This window comes from Haliotis asinina, chromosome 2, assembly GCF_037392515.1.
Source record: "Haliotis asinina isolate JCU_RB_2024 chromosome 2, JCU_Hal_asi_v2, whole genome shotgun sequence".
Taxonomy (NCBI): domain Eukaryota; kingdom Metazoa; phylum Mollusca; class Gastropoda; order Lepetellida; family Haliotidae; genus Haliotis; species Haliotis asinina.
Window position 1 is genome coordinate 51,819,091 of NC_090281.1, and position 19,542 is coordinate 51,838,632.

Below are 19,542 nucleotides of genomic sequence, written 5' to 3' on the forward strand. Positions count from 1 at the left end.
GTCAGTTGGCACCGAACGAGGACGTTATAAAAGTTGGGGGGCAAAAGGTATACTTTATTACACTATGCATGATGGACCAAAGTGTATTTCTTTTCTACGATGCCAAATGTAATACACACAGTATTTAATCTTGGCAGAAAATAAACATATACATATATAATGACACTAGTAAATGCACTGGTTTTGATACCAGATATGTATCATACATGTTTGTGGGAGGCTCATTTTTTTTTTATCGGACTCGTATTTCATGTCAGAGTGCGCTCGGGATTGTCGAATAAAACTTTACGAACTGTTGACAGTGTGTTCTGCTTCACTTTAGATAATAATCTAGCATATGGTCTCTGGGGGGTAGAATAGGCCTTCAGCAACCCATGCTTGCCATAAAAGGCGACTCAGCTTGTCGAGTGCCCAAACCATTCGAAATCGCCTGCGCTCTGCTCGTCTTCATGAACGGCGACCATATCGTGGACCAATTCTCTCCCGTTTCCATCGAGGGCCAACGTCGTCTTCTGAGGTGGACCCAGCGAGATTGGAATAGGGTTGTGTTTAGTGAAGTAAGGTTGACATTAACCTTTCATGATGAAAGGGGTAGAGTTTGGAGAAGACGAGGAGAACGCAATGCCCACTGTTGCGTACGCGGTAGCGTTATGGTTTGGGGTGCTATCAACGGTCATGCTCTATCCCGACTCGTTGTCATCCAGGGAAACCTTAATGCGGCAGCATACAGGGATCAGGTGCCCGTTCCAGAGCATACCCGACATTGACATGATTTCATCATGTTGTGACTCACAGTTTTTGATCATGGACATTGTAGACGCATTTCCGATAGAACCGATTGCATGACAAACATGATCTGTATGCTAAAGCATCTTTAATGACAAGAGAATTGAATACAATCGTTATTTCAAACCCATTTTTTAAAAAAATGTTCAAATCATTGACTTTGAAACGAGTGTAAAGTTTTTATTTTTTTCGAGTTTATTACTTAAATGACTATACAAAGAGTGAAGAAACTATGACGGGATTTCAATAATACAACGCTGGATCATAATTAAATGTTTTATTTCCTCATATTTTGGGGTTTTTTTAAATTGAACTTTGCGTTATAATGTCCTCCTGACACGCGGTAACGTTATATAACTGCACAAACCGTCGTTATACCCAGCTCACTGACGCACTCTAGGAGTGTTGGGGACAGCTGGCTTTAGAGAAATGGGCAGTAACCACTCCCACAATCCTCATTCCGCATACATAGCAGAAGTTAATGCTGCAACAACGACATCGAATGTGGTTGTTGCGGTCAACTTTGACGTTCTTGTAACGACAATTCGGGCATGAAATTGTTTCCCTGACCTTTGCACCAACCATACTCTCTACGTACTCCATGTTCTGGAACAAAAAGATAGTTGATAAATTGACATGCCGTATTTCCCATAATCGTCGAATACACGTGTACAAAGCTGCGTTTAACAGAGAAAATGATATCTAAATTACTCTAATTCTGTGCTAAGGACTAACATCTCTTCTGACAGTCACATTATCTATGGCTGCCGATATGCAATACCGTATTTGAAATATTAAGCGCCGGACCAGATCCACAAAGAATTCGTAAGTTATGACATTCGTTAGCCTGTGGTAAACGTTACGAATGCTTTGTGGAGAGGGACCCAGGGCTCAGTTTCACGAAGCTCTTGTATGCCTAAGATCTCGTAACTTTTCTCGCAGCATTCGTACCTCCTGTATTAGAGTATATGAGGTACCTATTATCTATGTTTCACCTACATAGAGATAACCAGTTCCTGTGCCTCATCGCTAGTCAAGTAGATTCCGACGTTTACTTAAAATTGGGGCCCTTCCATAATTCTAAACTTAATGTAAAGTAAGTGACCCTCCTTCATGTCATGTACAAAATGAATGACAGCTCACCTACTACATATGTACAGAACTGATGGCACCCTGCCTCCCCAGAACAAAATGGAACACATTAGCTACAAGTCTAAAGTGATCATAAGTTACCTTAACTTCTCATACCTAAAAACGTCTTCTTTGCAAGATAAACGTGCGTTCACGTATAATACCTGAGGGGTGATGTTTCCCACGAGGGGAGTTAACTCCGTCATGTCCATGAGACTACAGCGCGAGTTGCCCACAGTGTAGTGCCGATAGCCGTGGATCACCAAGCCGCAGAGCCAGCAGAAGCTGATGCCACATCTACACTTCATTTTGTTGCATCTGCAACAAAGAGGGCGCGGGTTCAGATATTTACACACCACATATCGGTGAGGAGTAACGATGAAATAACAATAACGTTATGCTATAAACCTTTTACACGTACAGGGTGGCCTACTGGTTTGAGGCGTCGCAATTCCATGTGCAGAGTTGTGTCCCTTAAGCAGAACACGAATCTTGTGAGTGAGGGCGCGAATATGGGTTTGGCGCACTGATTATGATTTCCAGTTTGTCAGTGTTAAACGTCTAACACCTGCATCACTTTTTCCAATAACAATATGCGGAAATGCCGTAAGGTAACTGGAATATTGTTCAAAGCGTTTCTATCATATAGAACTGAGTATGGTTTTATACATTCTCTTCCCACAGAAATTACACCTGTCATATCATCCTACATAACAGGAGTAATCTCTGTGGGAAGAGAATGGGTTTTATACTGATTTAGCAACATTCCATCAGTAGATGCGGTATGCCGAAAATGGACTTCACACATTCGATCTGTCCATGTGGGGAATCAAGCCCGGATGTTTGGTGTCACAAGCAAACGACTAACCGCCCCTTTGTTATTGACCAAAACTCATCATGAGACCATGCTGCTGGTCTGATTGATCCAAAGATTTAGGAAGGAATACAATTAAGCATCATTTATAATCTGCATTAATAAAGAAATTATTACAATCTGAGTGTGCTGACATTTTGAAAGTTAAAACAAAACTATTATACCATTTCGTTAATCCACGTGGTATATTTTTAAGATTTGAAATTGAGAAAATCAAGGACCTATCTGTGACGAAAGTTCGCTATATTTCCGGGATCCCAATTTAAACCGTTTTTCAACCAGTAAGGTTGCAGCCAACATTTTCATTCACTTTACAAGTCTGGACGGCTGGACTAGTGACTTAGGATTTACACCGCCTTTCCGATCTCTGAGTGGGGATCAGCAAACTACATAAACAGATGTATATGTATTATTTCTTGAATAAAATACCCTTTCCAAAACTCCCATGCACATCTCAAAAGCGTACTGACACTTCCAATTTCGAGAAATATGAATGAGAGTTCAAAATCAAAAAGAATACTTCTCGGGATTTTAAATTTTGACTTAGCTCACTCACCCCCCTGCCTTTTCTATCTTTGCGCTGCATTTCGGACAAAGCCTGGTCTTTCGATGAAGCCTCGTCTTGCTTCTGATTTCTTCCTCAAGCTTCCGTCGCTTCTCTTCAAATTGGCGCCTTTCACTTGCAGACGACAATAGTCCCTTCCGGTTCAGATTCTGTAGTTTCTCTTCCATCGTAATGCATACTTCTCCCTGCAACATTACACCTTGGTTGTGTTGGTATTATTTCCGCGCGAAATACTTCACTCCGCAGGTCACGTGCAATTACTATATTATATCTGGTAAACTTAAGATCTAAAATAAGGGGTTTTATGAAAACGCCATAACCTGCCATAACACCCTTACAATGTTTTACATGTAGGTCAGGGTGCATGTTTCGGGATACCAGCATTATTTCAAACCCCACAAAAAGTAAGCACCTGTATATTACATGACGAGAAAGCCACCCGCAATATGGATTGTAATCCACATGGATGCTCAAGAACAATATTCAAATCCACGTCGCACGTCTACGAAACCTGAGAAAGTACGAGAGATGCGGATGTTTCTGGATTTGTGCCACCACATACATACTCCATGAGGATCGCAAGTACCATTACAGAAAATCGATTCTGTTCTACTCCACACTAAGGCCGAATGTTCAATGTTGCAAACACATAAAGTCAATATATAATATGTAATACGGGAAGCATAAAATAAAAACGAATCTTCATAACTACAGACAAAAAGTTTCATGGACTCGCCAGTACTACAATGATATACTTATGAACACTATGTAACATGGCAACCACTGATATTGACTTGGAACATTAAATGCTCGAACCATACAAGTTACTAACATACATGTTAATAACAGGATGCTGAATAATGCAACTAGGTAATGACTGAATGCTGAATAGTGCAATCAGGTAATAACTGCACTGCAATTTGCAACCAGATAATGCTCAATGCTGCAACCGGGTGAATACTGCAACTAGGTAATGACTGAATGCTGAATACTGCAACTGGGTAATGACTGAATGCTGAATACTGCAACTGGGTAATTACTGAATGCTGAATACTGCAACTGGGTAATGACTGAATGCTGAATACTGCAACTGGGTAATGACTGAATGCTCAATACTGCAACCGGGTACTGACTGAATACTGCAACTAGGTAATGACTGAATGCTCAATACTGCAACCATGCAATGGATGTGAATGACTGTTACTGCTCAATACTGCGACAACGTTATCAATGGGAATGTTAAATACTGAACCACCGAGGAGCCACTGAGGATGTTATATGATGCGATCATGAAATTGCAAGGAATGCTATTTTCTGACATCATGAAATGACTGGCAGTGCCACCCTGCACACTCCTATCTAACCCTAACTACTATCTATCTAAATATATAATCAGGCAGTGGAAATGCGGACGGCAAGACGATACAGGAGAACTGGGTCAGGTATAATCTGCCACAGAGACCCTGGAACAAATTTATCCAGTAGATTTAGATTAATGCCGGCCGTTTTGGTCGGAAATGTCATGGGCTCAACTTAATTACATTTTATTACGATAATTTAATAGTTAATTTTTCTGTAATATGTCCACTTCATTGACAGGAGTTTAGGTGAAGTTTAATATTGGGGGATGCGATATACAGGTTATCACAATTCTAATTCTATATTCCCAATGTCTCAAATGAAAAAATAGCAACCAAACACAATTCTTGAGAGGATATTTTGCATTCATATATCACTGCACACAGAGTGCGTATTCCAGAATTTTGGTATCAGCGAAATCAGTAAATGTAGAATTACATGCCTTTCTGATGCAAAACTTGATCGTTCAGTTACATGTAGTTAAAAACACCCCGTCACACAGAAGGGGCACTTGATCTCTTACAATGGAATGAATATTGCTTGCCTAGCGTTGAATTAGCGGCGGTGGGAGAGTCCTGTGGTTCACATGGCTACAGTGTGTGAAGTCCATTTATGGTGCCCTCAGTCGTGATATAGCTGGAATATTGCTAAAGGCGGAGTAAAGCTAATCTTACTAATGCTAAAGTATGTGCTAACCTGCTACCACGCTTGCAGGACCACAGGATTAAAAATTATAAATGTGAAAAAAATATATATGAAACGTTGAGATGTCCCCTGACTCTAACTGCTTTACAGTACAATACATGTTTCAAAGTATTAATGTTTTTTGGTTTAAGAGGAAACAAACTCCCATTTAAGTGTATTAAATGTATGAAATGATGTTGCATATTTCTGTGTTTCCTCTCACTCTATATTCGTTTTTTAATTAAGATTTTTACAAAAAGTGAATTATTCTAGCTGTTGCCATAGTAAAACTATTTCTTCATAATAAACTAAATTATGTAAAAGTTTTATTGTTCTAATTGTTCTCACTTTCAAAAAATCGAGATTGTGACGTGGAGGGAAATACTTTCCTCCATTTCATACAGATGTCTGAACTGATATTTTAGTCGTCTAAGTGAGTCAGCTCGATATTTAATGTTGCTTAAGGCGTGTTGTTCATTTAAGTCACATCAATAACCTTTCATTGGGTAAGTGGCAGTCATACCACAATGCCACAGGTGTTGCAAACTGTATTGATTCTGGGCGTCAGTCTTGTCTCAGCATCAACACAAACACTATCCTAACCCGGTGTCAGTGAAGCAATATTCAATGTGGAGATCAGTAAATGTAGTGCAAACATGGCATATTTTGGACTACTATTTGCAGCTCTTGTGTTCTTAGAGTGGGCACATCATGATCATGGCAGTACACTGGCCAGTCTAACTTCCAGGTGGAAATCTGACTTGGATATTTCCAGATGTATAGCAAACTGTTTAGCCAAAGGAACGGACTTGTTCTTTAACGTGTCATTCACCGATGTTAATGGGGATATACGACATTATCACAAGATACCTGTGACATATCAACTTCCGATTCCCTGGAACAGTGCTGCTTTGAGAGGCATAAACACTGGTGTTTTCGGGAGGATCAGTGGTAGTGAAAAGGAAACAAAAAATGGTTTCATAAAACAATCAAGTCAGAACATAAACAACGTGAAAAAAGCACCAAAACACAGAACGAACAAGGTTTTGGTGAAGCAATCGCCACCGACCAAACACAAGGCAAAGAAAGCACCAAGAAAGAAGAAAAGCGAAGGTTTCAGGAAGACATCAATTAAAAACAAGGCAAAGAACACACGAAGAAAAAATAAAAGCAAGGGTTTCAGGAAGCAACCTGTTAAAAACAAGGAGAAGAACACACACAGAAAGAGTAAAAGCAAAGGCTTGGTGAAGCAACCAAAACAGACCAAAAACAAGGCGAAGAACACTGGAAGAAGAAGTAAAAGCAAGGGTTTCAGGAAGTCATCTCATAGACACAAGGCCAAAAACAAACGAAGAAAGAGTAAAAGCAAGGGTTTCAGAAAGACACCTGTTAACAACAAGACGAAGAACTCGCCGAGAAAGAGTAAAAGCAAGGGTTTCAGGAAGTCATCTCATAAACACAAGGCCAAGAACAAACGAAGAAAGAGTAAAAGCAAGAGTTTCAGAAAGACACCTGTTAAAAACAAGGCCAGGAACTCGCCGAGAAAGAGTAAAAGCAGGAGTTTCAGAAAGACTTCTCATAAACACAAACCCAAGAACAAACGAAGAAAGAGTAAAAGCAAGGGCTTCAGGAAGACACCTGTTAAACACAAAGCAAAGAACACACAGAGAAAGAGTACAAGCAAGGGTTTCAGAAAGACTTCTCATAAACACAAACCCAAGAACAAACGAAGAAAGAGTAAAAGCAAGGGTTTCAGAAAGCCACCTGTTAAAAACAAGGCGAAGAACACACACAGAAAGAGTACAAGCAAGGGCTTGGGGAAGCAATCAACACAGACCAAAAACAAGGCGAAGAACACTGGAAGAAAAAGTAAAAGCAAGGATTTCAGGAAGAAACCTGCTAAAAACAAGGCCAAGAACTCGCCGAGAAAGAGTAAAAGCAAGAGTTTCAGAAAGACACCTCATAAACACAAAGCCAAGAACAAACGAAGAAAGAGTAAAGGCAAGGGTTTCAGGAAGCCACCTCATAAACACAAGGCCAAGAACAAGCAAAGAAAGAGTAAAAACAAGGGTTTCAGAAAGACACCTGTTAGAAACAAGGAGAAGAACACACACAGAAAGAGTAAAAGCAAGGGCTTGGCGAAGCAATCAACACAGACCAAAACCAAGGCGAAGAACACTGGAAGAAAACGTAAAAGCAAGGGTTTCAGGAAGACACTTCATAAAAACAAGGCGAAGAACAAACGAAGAAAGAGTAAAAGCAAGGGTTTCATAAAGACACCTGTTAAAAACAAGGCGAAGAACAAACGACGAAAGAGTAAAAGCAAGGGTTTCAGAAAGACACCCGTTAAAAACAAGGCCAAGAACTCACAGAGAAAGAGTAAAAGCAAGGGTTTCAGAAAGACACCTCATAAAAGCAAGACCAAGAACAAACGAAGAAAGATTAAAAGCAAGGATTTCAGGAAGACACCTGTCAAAAACAGTAAGGGGAAGCAGTCCACACCAACCAAAAACAAGGCAAAGAAAGCACGAAGAAAAAATGAAAACATGATGTTCCGGAAGACACCTGTTAAATACAAGGCGAAGAACACACCAAGTAAAAGCAAGGGTTTCGGGAAGCAATCAACACTAACCAAAAACAAGGTAAAGAACACACATAGAAAAAGTAAAAGGCAAGGATTTTGGGAAGCAATTAACACTGACAAAAATCAAGACGAAGAACACACTAAGAAAGAGTAAAAGTAAGGGCTTGGGGAAGAAATACACCACACCTAATACAAGAATTTGGCCCAGCAAAAAGCCATATTTTATGTAACTCTTAAATAGAGAAGATTTATCAAGACAGGGTTCAGTATGGTTTCCACATCAATGTTGTATGCTTCTCCAGAGGCAGCTATTTTGTTTAACGCTTTCTTCCGTATGCCTTTGTTTTACACTTACGTTTCATACATGACTATAGGAATTGTTTACATGAATTGTTTACATGAATGGTTGTACAAATATGAACTGAATAAATGTGAATGTACTTGTTTGTCCCATTTGTTTGTTCTGTGCTGCATAAATCGACTCTGGGCAATCTAGTGATTGATACCAGAAGCAACGTCCCACACTGGCAGTGTACAAGGTGGGGTAGTCTAGTGGCTAAAGTATTCTGGATTTCATTCCCCACAATGTGCAAAACCTATGACGGTGTCCATCCTTTTTGTCGTATTCTATGACATGAGTGAGCTGCTAGGGCCAATTCTAGCTCTGGACTTTTCTTCACTTCTGGTGTTTACCAATGTGTGATAAGATCTAACAATTTAAATCACGTAATAAATTTTAAAGCCATATTCCTATTTCTTTGGTTAATCGCACGTATCCATGGAAACACTTCCTCTTATAATGCAACAGCCAACATAGGTCGCAATGTGACATTGACTAATGAAACAACTACATGCAGCCCTAATGGAGCATCCACACATTGTCACGCTGACATTATACTACATCCTCACGGCCACACTCTGTCACCTGGTGCTACACAGCCACACCCACTCAACTGATGCCACACAGACACACCCGCTCACTTGATGTCTCACCTACACAGTCACACCAATTCACCTGATGCCACACTTACGCAGCCTCACCCACTCACCTCATACCACAGAGCCACACCCACTCACCTGTTGCCAAGGGTCCCTGCACAGCCACACCCACTCACCCGATGCCATACAACCACACCCACTCACCTGATTCCACACAGCCACACACACACTCACCTGATGCCAAGGGTCCCCGCACAGCCACATCCACTCACCTGATGCCAAGGGTCCCCGCACAGCCACACCCACTCACCTGATGCCAAGGGTCCCCGCACAGCCACATCCACTCACCTGATGCAAAGGGTCCCCGCACAGCCACATCCACTCACCTGATGCCAAGGGTCCCCGCACAGCCACATCCACTCACCTGATGCCAAGGGTCCCCGCACAGCCACACCCACTCACCTGATGCCAAGGGTCCCCGCACAGCCACACCCACTCACCTGATGCCAAGGGTCCCCGCACAGCCACATCCACTCACCTGATGCCAAGGGTCCCCGCACAGCCACATCCACTCACCTGATGCAAAGGGTCCCCGCACAGCCACATCCACTCACCTGATGCCAAGGGTCCCCGCACAGCCACATCCACTCACCTGATGCCAAGGGTCCCCGCACAGCCACATCCACTCACCTGATGCCAAGGGTCCCCGCACAGCCACATCCACTCACCTGATGCCAAGGGTCCCTGTACCGCCACATCCACTCACCTGATGCCAAGGGTCCCTGTACCGCCACATCCACTCACCTGATGCCAAGGGTCCCCGCACAGCCACATCCACTCACCTGATGCCAAGGGTCCCCGCACAGCCACATCCACTCACCTGATGCCAAGGGTCCCTGTACCGCCACATCCACTTACCTGATGCCAAGGGTCCCTGTACCGCCACATCCACTCACCTGATGCCAAGGGTCCCCGCACAGCCACATCCACTCACCTGATGCCAAGGGTCCCCGCACAGCCACATCCACTCACCTGATGCCAAGGGTCCCCGCACAGCCACATCCACTCACCTGATGCCAAGGGTCCCCGCACAGCCACATCCACTCACCTGATGCCAAGGGTCCCTGTACCGCCACACACACACACTCACCTGATTACACACCCACTCACCTGATGCCAAGGGTCCCTGCACAAGGTACAGAAGGAAAAGAAGCAAGTCGTGCAGTGCCCTAGATTCAAATGGTCCTCCTCTTCTCGAATCACAGGGTTGTTGCATCTGGGGCACCACTCCACATCACTCATACTCTCTAAAGCTTTCTGACAGAAAATAAAGAAACGAACTTCAGACAGTTGCATGTACATTTCATCAAATCACCTATAAAACACACCAGTATAACACAACATTAGCTTTGTCATTCACTAATCTTCAAGTTAGGCCCACCATGGGTACTTCATGGTATAGTGGGGCAACATAACTATTCAGCTTTGTCGTTATTTCATTTGAGACGGTGAGGTAGCCTAGCGGTTAAAGTGATGGCTCGTTGAAGACCCGGTTCGATTCCCCACTTGGTTACAATGTGTGAAGTCTATTTCCGGTGTCCCCTGCTGTACTACTGGAATATTGCTAAAAGCGATGCGAAGTCATACACACTCACCCAATATTTAATTTTGTTTGTTTTTTCTGTTAGCATGTGAGGAGACAAAGCCAGTAATTGTTGCGTATTTGAAGATTATACGTGCGCCTCCCGACATATGCGAATTGCATACAGGGTTGCTGGTACCTGAACCATTCGATCGTCATTTTATAGCTTATATCCGATAACGCCGATGCATTGTCAAATTTTAAGGTTCAAACTTTGAATTAATATATTCTCGTAATATATACTACGCCCGCCTGGACAAATACCTTCGACGTAATATGTAAGCAGTTTCCTCATTCATCGAACGATGTGAATATCCACCATGCTCACCTGTAGAAGCAGTCGTTCCCACCTGTCGAATTCCTCGGCAGGTAACACGCTCTGAACAACGTCTGGGGGAACACTGACGTCGCAGTCGGTGGCAGGACATCTGCAAGAAATACAATAAGATCATTTCAATATTCTTTGAGTGAGTGAGTGAGTGAGTGAGTAAGTGAGTGTGTGGGCGAGTGAGTGAGTGAGTGAATATAGTGCTGCGCCGTGATTAGCAGTATTCCAGCACTAGCACGGCAGGAGAGCAGGCATGGGCAAACCACACTGCACCCTTGTGGGGAATAATACCCGGGCCTTCGGCACGAACGAACGTTTTAACCATTTGACTTTTCCACAGCCCTATTCCGAGTAGACAGTCCCCGAGTACCCAGGGTGTCCTGTAAGCCGACTATAAGAACTGTAACAAGTCCTCATCATGTCTGACCTAATGTGACGTTGAGCATAATTTGAACCCAGGTCTTCGACGAAAGCTTTAACCCCTTGGATACCCAAACCCAACCCCAACACCCCAACCCCCATGTGAAAGAGAGAGAGGTCAGATCAAGGTTGACTGTGTGTAAGCGTATCGAGACTGTGAGGCGTTTCTAAAGAATCATGGGACATATCGTAATATTGCAGGCTGTGGTGTTCGCGAGCTCGCTTGCTCGTGCGTTTCCTCTAACTGACCTGAGCTCCTCGACAGTGCCTAAAGACACGTGATGGTGACAATAGGCCTCCATGCATTCTCGACAAATGTGGTGTAAACAGTCTGTGAGTCTGTAAAACTGTCTCCCAGGAAACTCCTCAAAACACACGAGGCATTCGTGGTTACTTCGGACGAATTCGGCGTTGTCCAAAGTTCGGTTGTACCTATAATGCAATACTTATAAACTCGGAATGTTTCAAACAACATGAATCATTACTTTGTCTTGAAATCATACTGGGCATTTCATTTTCCACAAAGGTAAATGTCTGATACCGATACAAGAGTCGAGACGTAGGGATCTGTGACCCCTGCAGCTTATACAGTCATATGGCCAAATCCGTTGTCAGAATACATACATTTCTTGTTACTAAGGAAATGTAGACTTGTGCAAAATATTTCTAGACTTGAATTCTAGACAACAAGGGTGAGTTTCAAACAGCCAATCCCTTGCAAGCGATATAGAGCGATTTGCCTTACAGCAGAGCGCTTAAGTCCAGCCGGCTGCAATCGCACCAGATGTTAGCTGAGGCATTCTCTTTCCACAGAGGTTACTTGTATGACCAGTAACCTCTGTGAGAAGAGAATGTGGCTGAGGTCGGTTCGTTCTCAAAGCAAAGTGGCGGCCGAGGGAAATCAGAATTCGACGCCTTAACTAGAAACACTGGACTGGATCAGATGGGAAAGGGCCAATGGCAGCTTAGAGCCCAACATCTTCCATTTTTATACATCTTCAAAGTAGTCGTCAACAGTCATAAATTCATCGGCTAGTTATCTCATCTTCTATATCATTCTTTGTTGTGGCAAGCTGACGCGTAGCAAACCATTCATTTTTTCGTGCAAGCCCAACAGGTTGCAAAAGTTTATATTTATATATAGTATTTAGGGTTTGCACAATTGTTCTAGGAGCAATCACGGGCTTTTTTTTACAATGGTAACTACGTCCCTGTCAAGACGAGCGCGCCATTCTAGAAGCGCGGGAAAACCGCACCACGAGATGTTCAAGTCCGAGTTAAGCATGGGTTTAGTAATGATTAGTAATAGCAAAAGACAAGTGAAAATAGACATCAGTAATACTCCTTATATATTGACGATGTAGATAGAGACAAATTTATCTTCCGTCGAATATGATGCAAAAAAAAAGAAAGAAAGAAAAAAAAACGACAGTGGTTTGCTGTACATCAAAAAGTAATACAAGATAATAGTCAGCATCACACAGTTTCCACTTCCTTCAAGTGTCGCACAATATGGCGAATCGAACATTTATGTGCAGTCCCCATCGATGGAATGGCGAGCTGTATTTTAATGAGTGAGTGATTTCAGATTTGTAGTCACATCCACAATATCTCAGCCATATTGTGACTTTAAAAAGATATGGATTCATAATAATGTCCAAGAGCGGTCGTCGTGGTCGCTCTCGGGTGGTAGTTTAGGATGGTGGACAAGAGACAGGGAGGACATGAGTCGGTGTTAGAGATGAAGACAGCAGCAGCCATATTTTATTACTGTTTGGTCGAAGGATGGTCAAAATGGTAAATACAGTGGTAAACATGTGACAGAACGCACATCAGGACTGAATGGCCAATGATCCCGATGTGGAGACCCGCTCTGTCACTTACACACATTCAGAAGTCCGACGGCGATTCTTCATCGTCGACGTAGTCGTAGGTGGGGCGACGGCCTTGGCCGACACCCCGACTAGACGCACAATCCGTCCACTTCTGTCGATGATCTAGTCTCCATGGTTGGTCTCGCTGGTTGGTCTCGCTGGATGGTCCCGCCGGTTGGTCTGTCGACTGACCATATCGGTCAGGTTTTTATACACAGGGCCATTACGCCACATTGTGCAAGGTCACTGGCCCATGCACATGTACATACGTAAGATTCGCCGACGTAGGGAGGTGTTAACTGAAATGTATTGATAGCGTTTGAGAATTAAGGGTCCTGCCCGGAGGGGGGTTTATGATAAGAGGGGATACACCGAATGTTTGCCGAATACATTACATAGACAAAGGGGATAGAATTTCGGTGCACTTTGGACTTATATTGAAACAAATAGATTGTTTGAATAAATGAAGTTTTAAGGAAACTTATTGAAATGATTTAGTCTATGACAACACCCCTGAACGTCGTGGAGCTTTTGTCCTCAAAAGCGCTTTTTAAGAATAGTGACAATATTGGATATAAAAGTATACAGTGAATTGGATGAAACGTTGACGCGTTGACAATATCTAGTACAGGCATCGATCATAAGTCACATAATCGTAATGGCATATACGGGAACGTCAAAGGTAATACATGAATCGAATTGTCAACAATGGTCAGGCGAAACAAAACAATAACAATATCGGACGTGTACACACAAAATACAGGTGAGCGGCTATCCAGCTCGTACAACAACACAGGTGAGCGGCTATCCAGCTCGTACAAATAAAACATTGGTCGTTTCCACCGAGCGGCAAACTCTTGCTCGCGGTCGCCCATACAGTCGGAATACCTGACTGATAAGTACACGTATGACTTACAGGAACAAAAACAGAATGTGGGTAATGCGTCGTCGTTTGCATTTGAATGTAATATTTTCATGACAACAGTAAGATCTTTGAAATTGGGAGTCTTATATTGGTGAGCCTAGACTCGACAAGGCTAGCAGATGTAGATGTGATCTGCACTAAAAGTAGAATTGGCATGAGAAAAAAAATAAACCTAACCAACTTCAAAAGTCTAAACCGAAAGTTGATGAAAAATTAATTCAAGTGAAATTGGCTCAAAGATATTTTAGCGAATTGTATATTGTGTGCCAGTTACCATAGAAAGTATTATGCACATGGATACTAAATTTTCGCCGGTATCATAACTAAGCACAAACACGTTGGCAAAACGAAGAAGTAGGATGTAGACTGGATAAACAGTCTCCATCAAATAAGCTTGGAGAGACATAGCTTATTATACTTCTACGACTGCTTTTACCACATAAAAAGATTTAGACGTTTTCACGAAGAGTAATTACAGTATTGCATAGCTCGTTATAAGCTATTGTCCATAGTAATAGTTATAGAGGAACAAATTGCTAGAAAAATCCTTGAAACCGGGAGTCTGATTTGAGTGGGACGACTCGGAACCCGCAGATAGCGTTGATCTGCATTAAATGTGTATATGCAAGGATATGTAGTAAAGTAAGAGCCTAACCGACTTCAAAAACTTAATCTAATAAAGATGTACGCCTCATAACATCACATACAGATAGCAATAAGTACTCAGTAGATGAAAAATATGACACATATAAATACATATGAAACAATGGCTGGAGAAGATTGACATACCTGACATGTACAAGAATGTCCGAGGGAAACATATACAGTCACTATAAAACTCTGAGATAGTTCGAACAAACGTTCACATGTATTGTCACACACATATTATGGAGTACTTGCTGCAGATACTTGAAACTCGCTGACTTGATCTTGACGGATGACGTTGATATTTGTTGTACTCACACATGGGCTTGCTGCGTCTTGCTGCTTTCGATGATTTAGAGAAGGTTGCTGGTTATGGGCTGCACTCTCGTTGATGAAAGGTCGGCTGACTGTCTGATGTCTTCGTTCTTCCGCCAAGATAGCGCCCGACGTTGACGCTGCTCTTGTCAACCACCATCTCTAAACTACCGGTTGCTTTGCTGCGAGTTAGGGTAGGGGAATCGTGCGTGAGTCTCAGCAAACTCACGCTACCCGGATATTTCTCCACCATCTGTCCAAGAGCGATCGTCGTGGTCGCTCTCGGGTGGTGGTTTAGGATGGTGGACAAGAGACAGGGAGGACATGAGTCGGTGTTAGAGATGAAGACAGCAGCAGCCATATTTTATTACTGTTTGGTCGAAGGATGGTCAAAATGGTAAATACAGTGGTAAACATGTGACAGAACGCACATCAGGACTGAATGGCCAATGATCCCGATGTGGAGACCCGCTCTGTCACTTACACACATTCAGAAGTCCGACGGCGATTCTTCATCGTCGACGTAGTCGTAGGTGGGGCGACGGCCTTGGCCGACACCCCGACTAGACGCACAATCCGTCCACTTCTGTCGATGATCTAGTCTCCATGGTTGGTCTCGCTGGTTGGTCTCGCTGGATGGTCCCGCCGGTTGGTCTGTCGACTGACCATATCGGTCAGGTTTTTATACACAGGGCCATTACGCCACATTGTGCAAGGTCACTGGCCCATGCACATGTACATACGTAAGATTCGCCGACGTAGGGAGGTGTTAACTGACATGTATTGATAGCGTTTGAGAATTAAGGGTCCTGCCCGGAGGGGGGTTTATGATAAGAGGGGATACACCGAATGTTTGCCGAATACATTACATAGACAAAGGGGATAGAATTTCGGTGCACTTTGGACTTATATTGAAACAAATAGATTGTTTGAATAAATGAAGTTTTAAGGAAACTTATTGAAATGATTTAGTCTATGACAATAATAGAAACCTGTCGACGAAGGACAGTAAATAATAGATTATGCGGAATTAAAACTAGAATGTAAATGTAAAATTTACGAAAAGCAATTGGTCAAAACAACATAAAAATCGGGCTAGAGAAACCAGCTACTGAAGGTAGGACCCTTGCTGGATTTACACCATCCCCTCGACCACAGCTGATTTCCGAGAATAAAGCTATAGATTTAAAATAAACAAACCCCCAAAACACAGCAACATATTCTAGGATAACATAAGTTGTACGTTTTAAATTTACTTTGAATGTATTTTGACTTACGGACCCAGGAGTGCATTTTAATGAACATCTGTGCTCAAATATATGGAATAAAAGAAGAAACTTCACATTTACGAACAGAAATGCTACTGTAGCTCACCTTGGTGAGAACTCACAGAATCGCGTGTAGGTGAAAGATAAAAGAGTAAGTTTAATTTGGAAAATTGCGCTGAAAACATAACAATATTTTTTCTCACTGTATCATTGTGTTCATGGCCTGATGAAACTGTGTGTTGATGTCAATGCCACCTTCATCATTGTCGACCTCACCTAAAGGTACATCTAAATTACTGCCAAGTTCCAGAAATCTGTAACAGAGGTAAACAACACTGTGAGTATTATAAATATTAAACGCAAAGATATTTGCATCGCCATCAAATATATCCAAACGAGGTGGCGTGTGTGACAAACATGTGTCTGTGCCTTTATACTAGTTACTAGTGAAAGAGTGAGTGATTGAGTTTAGTTTTGCGCCGCATTCAGCAATATTCCCGCTTTATGGCGGCCGTCTGTAAATAATCGAGTCTGGACCATACAATCCAGTGATCCACAACATAAGCATCGATCAGCGCATGTGGGAACCTATGACACGGGTCAACCAAGTCAGCAAGCCTGACCATGCAGCCGATCCTGTTAGTCGCCTCTTAAGTCAAGCTCTTTAGCTGAAATCTTAAGGAATTTATATCTCAAAGTCTTATATTAGGCAAGCTTACCTGAAGATGTTATTTTCCAGCCAGTCAACCCAGGTGAAGATGATAGGGAGATTCTCAGACTCTCGCCACAACACATCCAGCTGACTACACAAAGCTGCAAGCCGATTGGCTGTCAGCCACACGCATGACAGAGTGAACACTGGGGAACTCTGGGAAGGGTATGTAGCAGGGAGTACCAATCGCAAACTTAGGGGAGGTAAGAACTTGACGTTGAAGGACGCAGTCCAGGCACCATTTCCTGTAAGGAAAATAAAAAGGTGATTACAACTGTGCAATTTCACCACTCCTAGGATCAAGGATCCCATGAGTTTGATCCTGATTTTCTTAACGTGTAAGGGATTGCGAAATAGATGATGGTTCGTTATACATACCGGTCGTCTCGAGTTGAACATCCTTTCCAACACATGGGGGAATTACTTCCCCTGCTGCTGCATTTTGCCTCAAGCCATCGTCTGTGGCGACAAAGTTTACTGTCACCACCTGTCCGTCTGTTGGCACAGGAACAGAGATCTAAAGAAATAGACATATGGTTAAACAAGGCTAAAATTCTAGATCGAGCCAGAGTCGTGAAGATCAAGTTGAAATTAGAATGATAAACAGGTGCCATTTCGATATTTGGTTAGTTCACCACTGTCCACTTCGTTGATGTTAATTGCAATATGCTGATACAAATGTGGGCTGGCTTTATAAAATGATATACACTCGTGGGGATTTCGGGTTCAACATGATCCCCTTTACGCCAAGTTCCATGCAGCCGGGTACCATGACACGCAAGGATCTGTGATACATCTAACTCTAAATATTAACTTACTAGCAAGCAAGGATAAGCCGAGCATCGACCTGACAACTGGCCCGTACTAATTAGCAGATATGAGTGGTGCCCACGGGCGCTTGCTATTGTAAGCGCGAATGAACCCCATGTTGTCTGCGATCACCGACCTTATGAGCAAGGCGTGTGTATCTACGCATGGAATCAGTTTCATTTCACAAACAAATGGGTTTGCCCATTGCCGTGCACCGCCTTCTGCTCGTAAACGCATTCGGGGTTCCAACTTATCCTTGTTTGCCAGTAATCAACCTTTCAAAGCAGTTCTAAATATTTAAGTTTAAAATACTACAAGGATAAAAAGGCAAGTAAGATAAAACTTACGTGAAGAACGAAGAATTCCCCATCTCCGGCTGTGGGCGAATTGAGGACCTCTATCCTCTTTACATCAGACCCATCGTATATGGACTGCAGCGCAATGACCTGGCAATCAGTAGGATATCTTTGAGTGTAATGTACAACTTGCTTGTCCACTGATGACATGTGAAGATGAAATAGTCACATGACTGCGGCCAGGTAACAACAAGACTGGATGTCCAGTGTAAAAGACTTCCGCTCGTCACGCCAAACACCAGGGCTCGATTCCCAAATGTGTAAATTGTGTGAAACCCATATTAGTATTTCGGTGTCTCCAGCTTTCATTTCTCGGATCTCGTATACAATTACATGTGATTTTTTCTCTCTCTTTTTTTTAATTTTTTTTTGTTTCCTTCCTTTTCGTCTTTTTGCTTTTGCTTTTTGCATTTTCCCCTTCCCCTTCTTTCTGTACCGACAGATTTAGTGATACACAGTCGCTTAGCTCAGATATGGAGTATTTAAAGGAGTCAAATGGGATTAAATCATTTGATGGATAGTTTCCACTGTCGCTCAGTGTATATGTTCATATAATGCTGACATCAAAAATGAAAATTTATGTCCCTGTTTACCATTACAACATTTCAAGAAACTATAGGATCGACATCAGTTTTTCATACCTCGTCACTCTGTTCCTGAAAGTTCTCATGTGAAAGATTGCCATGATGATTTTTTTCAGGTACACCCCCTTCTGCCATAAACCGGAACACAAAGAAATTGTACAGATATATTCTTCACAGTTGTATTGAACGTCTGTATCACCAGTATACGTCCATCTTGGTGATATTCTGTCCAACTGTAAAACGTTCACGTTCCAAGATAAAAGTGAGGCAAATGTTGCACAACGTTTTGACATTCTGTCACATAACCTAACATGTGCTTTGTGTTGACAACAACATGACGAACCAATCAATTTAAGCGAGACGAGACACGTGATGGGTGTTGAGCTTTGTGCAGTGCTGGAACCCTTTCTTGCATGGAGCTCAAGTCATTGAGGGATTATCGTACACTAGTTTACTTGCCCTAGAGCGCTTGCGCTCCTCTTTGCGAAACCGTTAGCAGACCAAGGGCAGAGGACCGTGTTCACATGCAGGAGCGATCCCTCCTTTCACACCAGTTGGTGTTGTGTGTTGTAACATGCGCGGATCCAGGAATAAAACATAAGCGGTATATAACTTCAATTCCAATATAATTCCAACTTAATAACCCCCTACTGGGATTAAGGATTGCCCACGTCCTTGTTTTCATGTTGACTTAACACTGGTAAATATTTTCTCACAAGGACATGAAAATACAAATTTGTA

At 42.6% G+C, this 19,542-nt stretch overlaps 1 protein-coding gene across 1 annotated transcript; it reads right to left on the minus strand.

The window, feature by feature from the left end:
• Positions 1–857: 857 nt before the first annotated feature.
• Positions 858–18,936, minus strand: LOC137273892 (E3 ubiquitin-protein ligase RNF14-like). The gene is made up of 11 exons (XM_067806791.1): positions 18,859–18,936; positions 18,209–18,307; positions 17,430–17,568; positions 17,059–17,296; positions 16,543–16,653; positions 11,562–11,744; positions 10,893–10,992; positions 10,093–10,239; positions 3,348–3,541; positions 2,082–2,235; positions 858–1,392 (listed from the first exon to the last, which is right to left on the minus strand). Exons 1-11 carry the CDS (start codon positions 18,934–18,936, stop codon positions 1,183–1,185), a joined length of 1,653 nt encoding a protein of 550 aa, XP_067662892.1. The 3' UTR covers positions 858–1,182.
• Between the last annotated feature and the right edge of the window lie 606 nt (positions 18,937–19,542).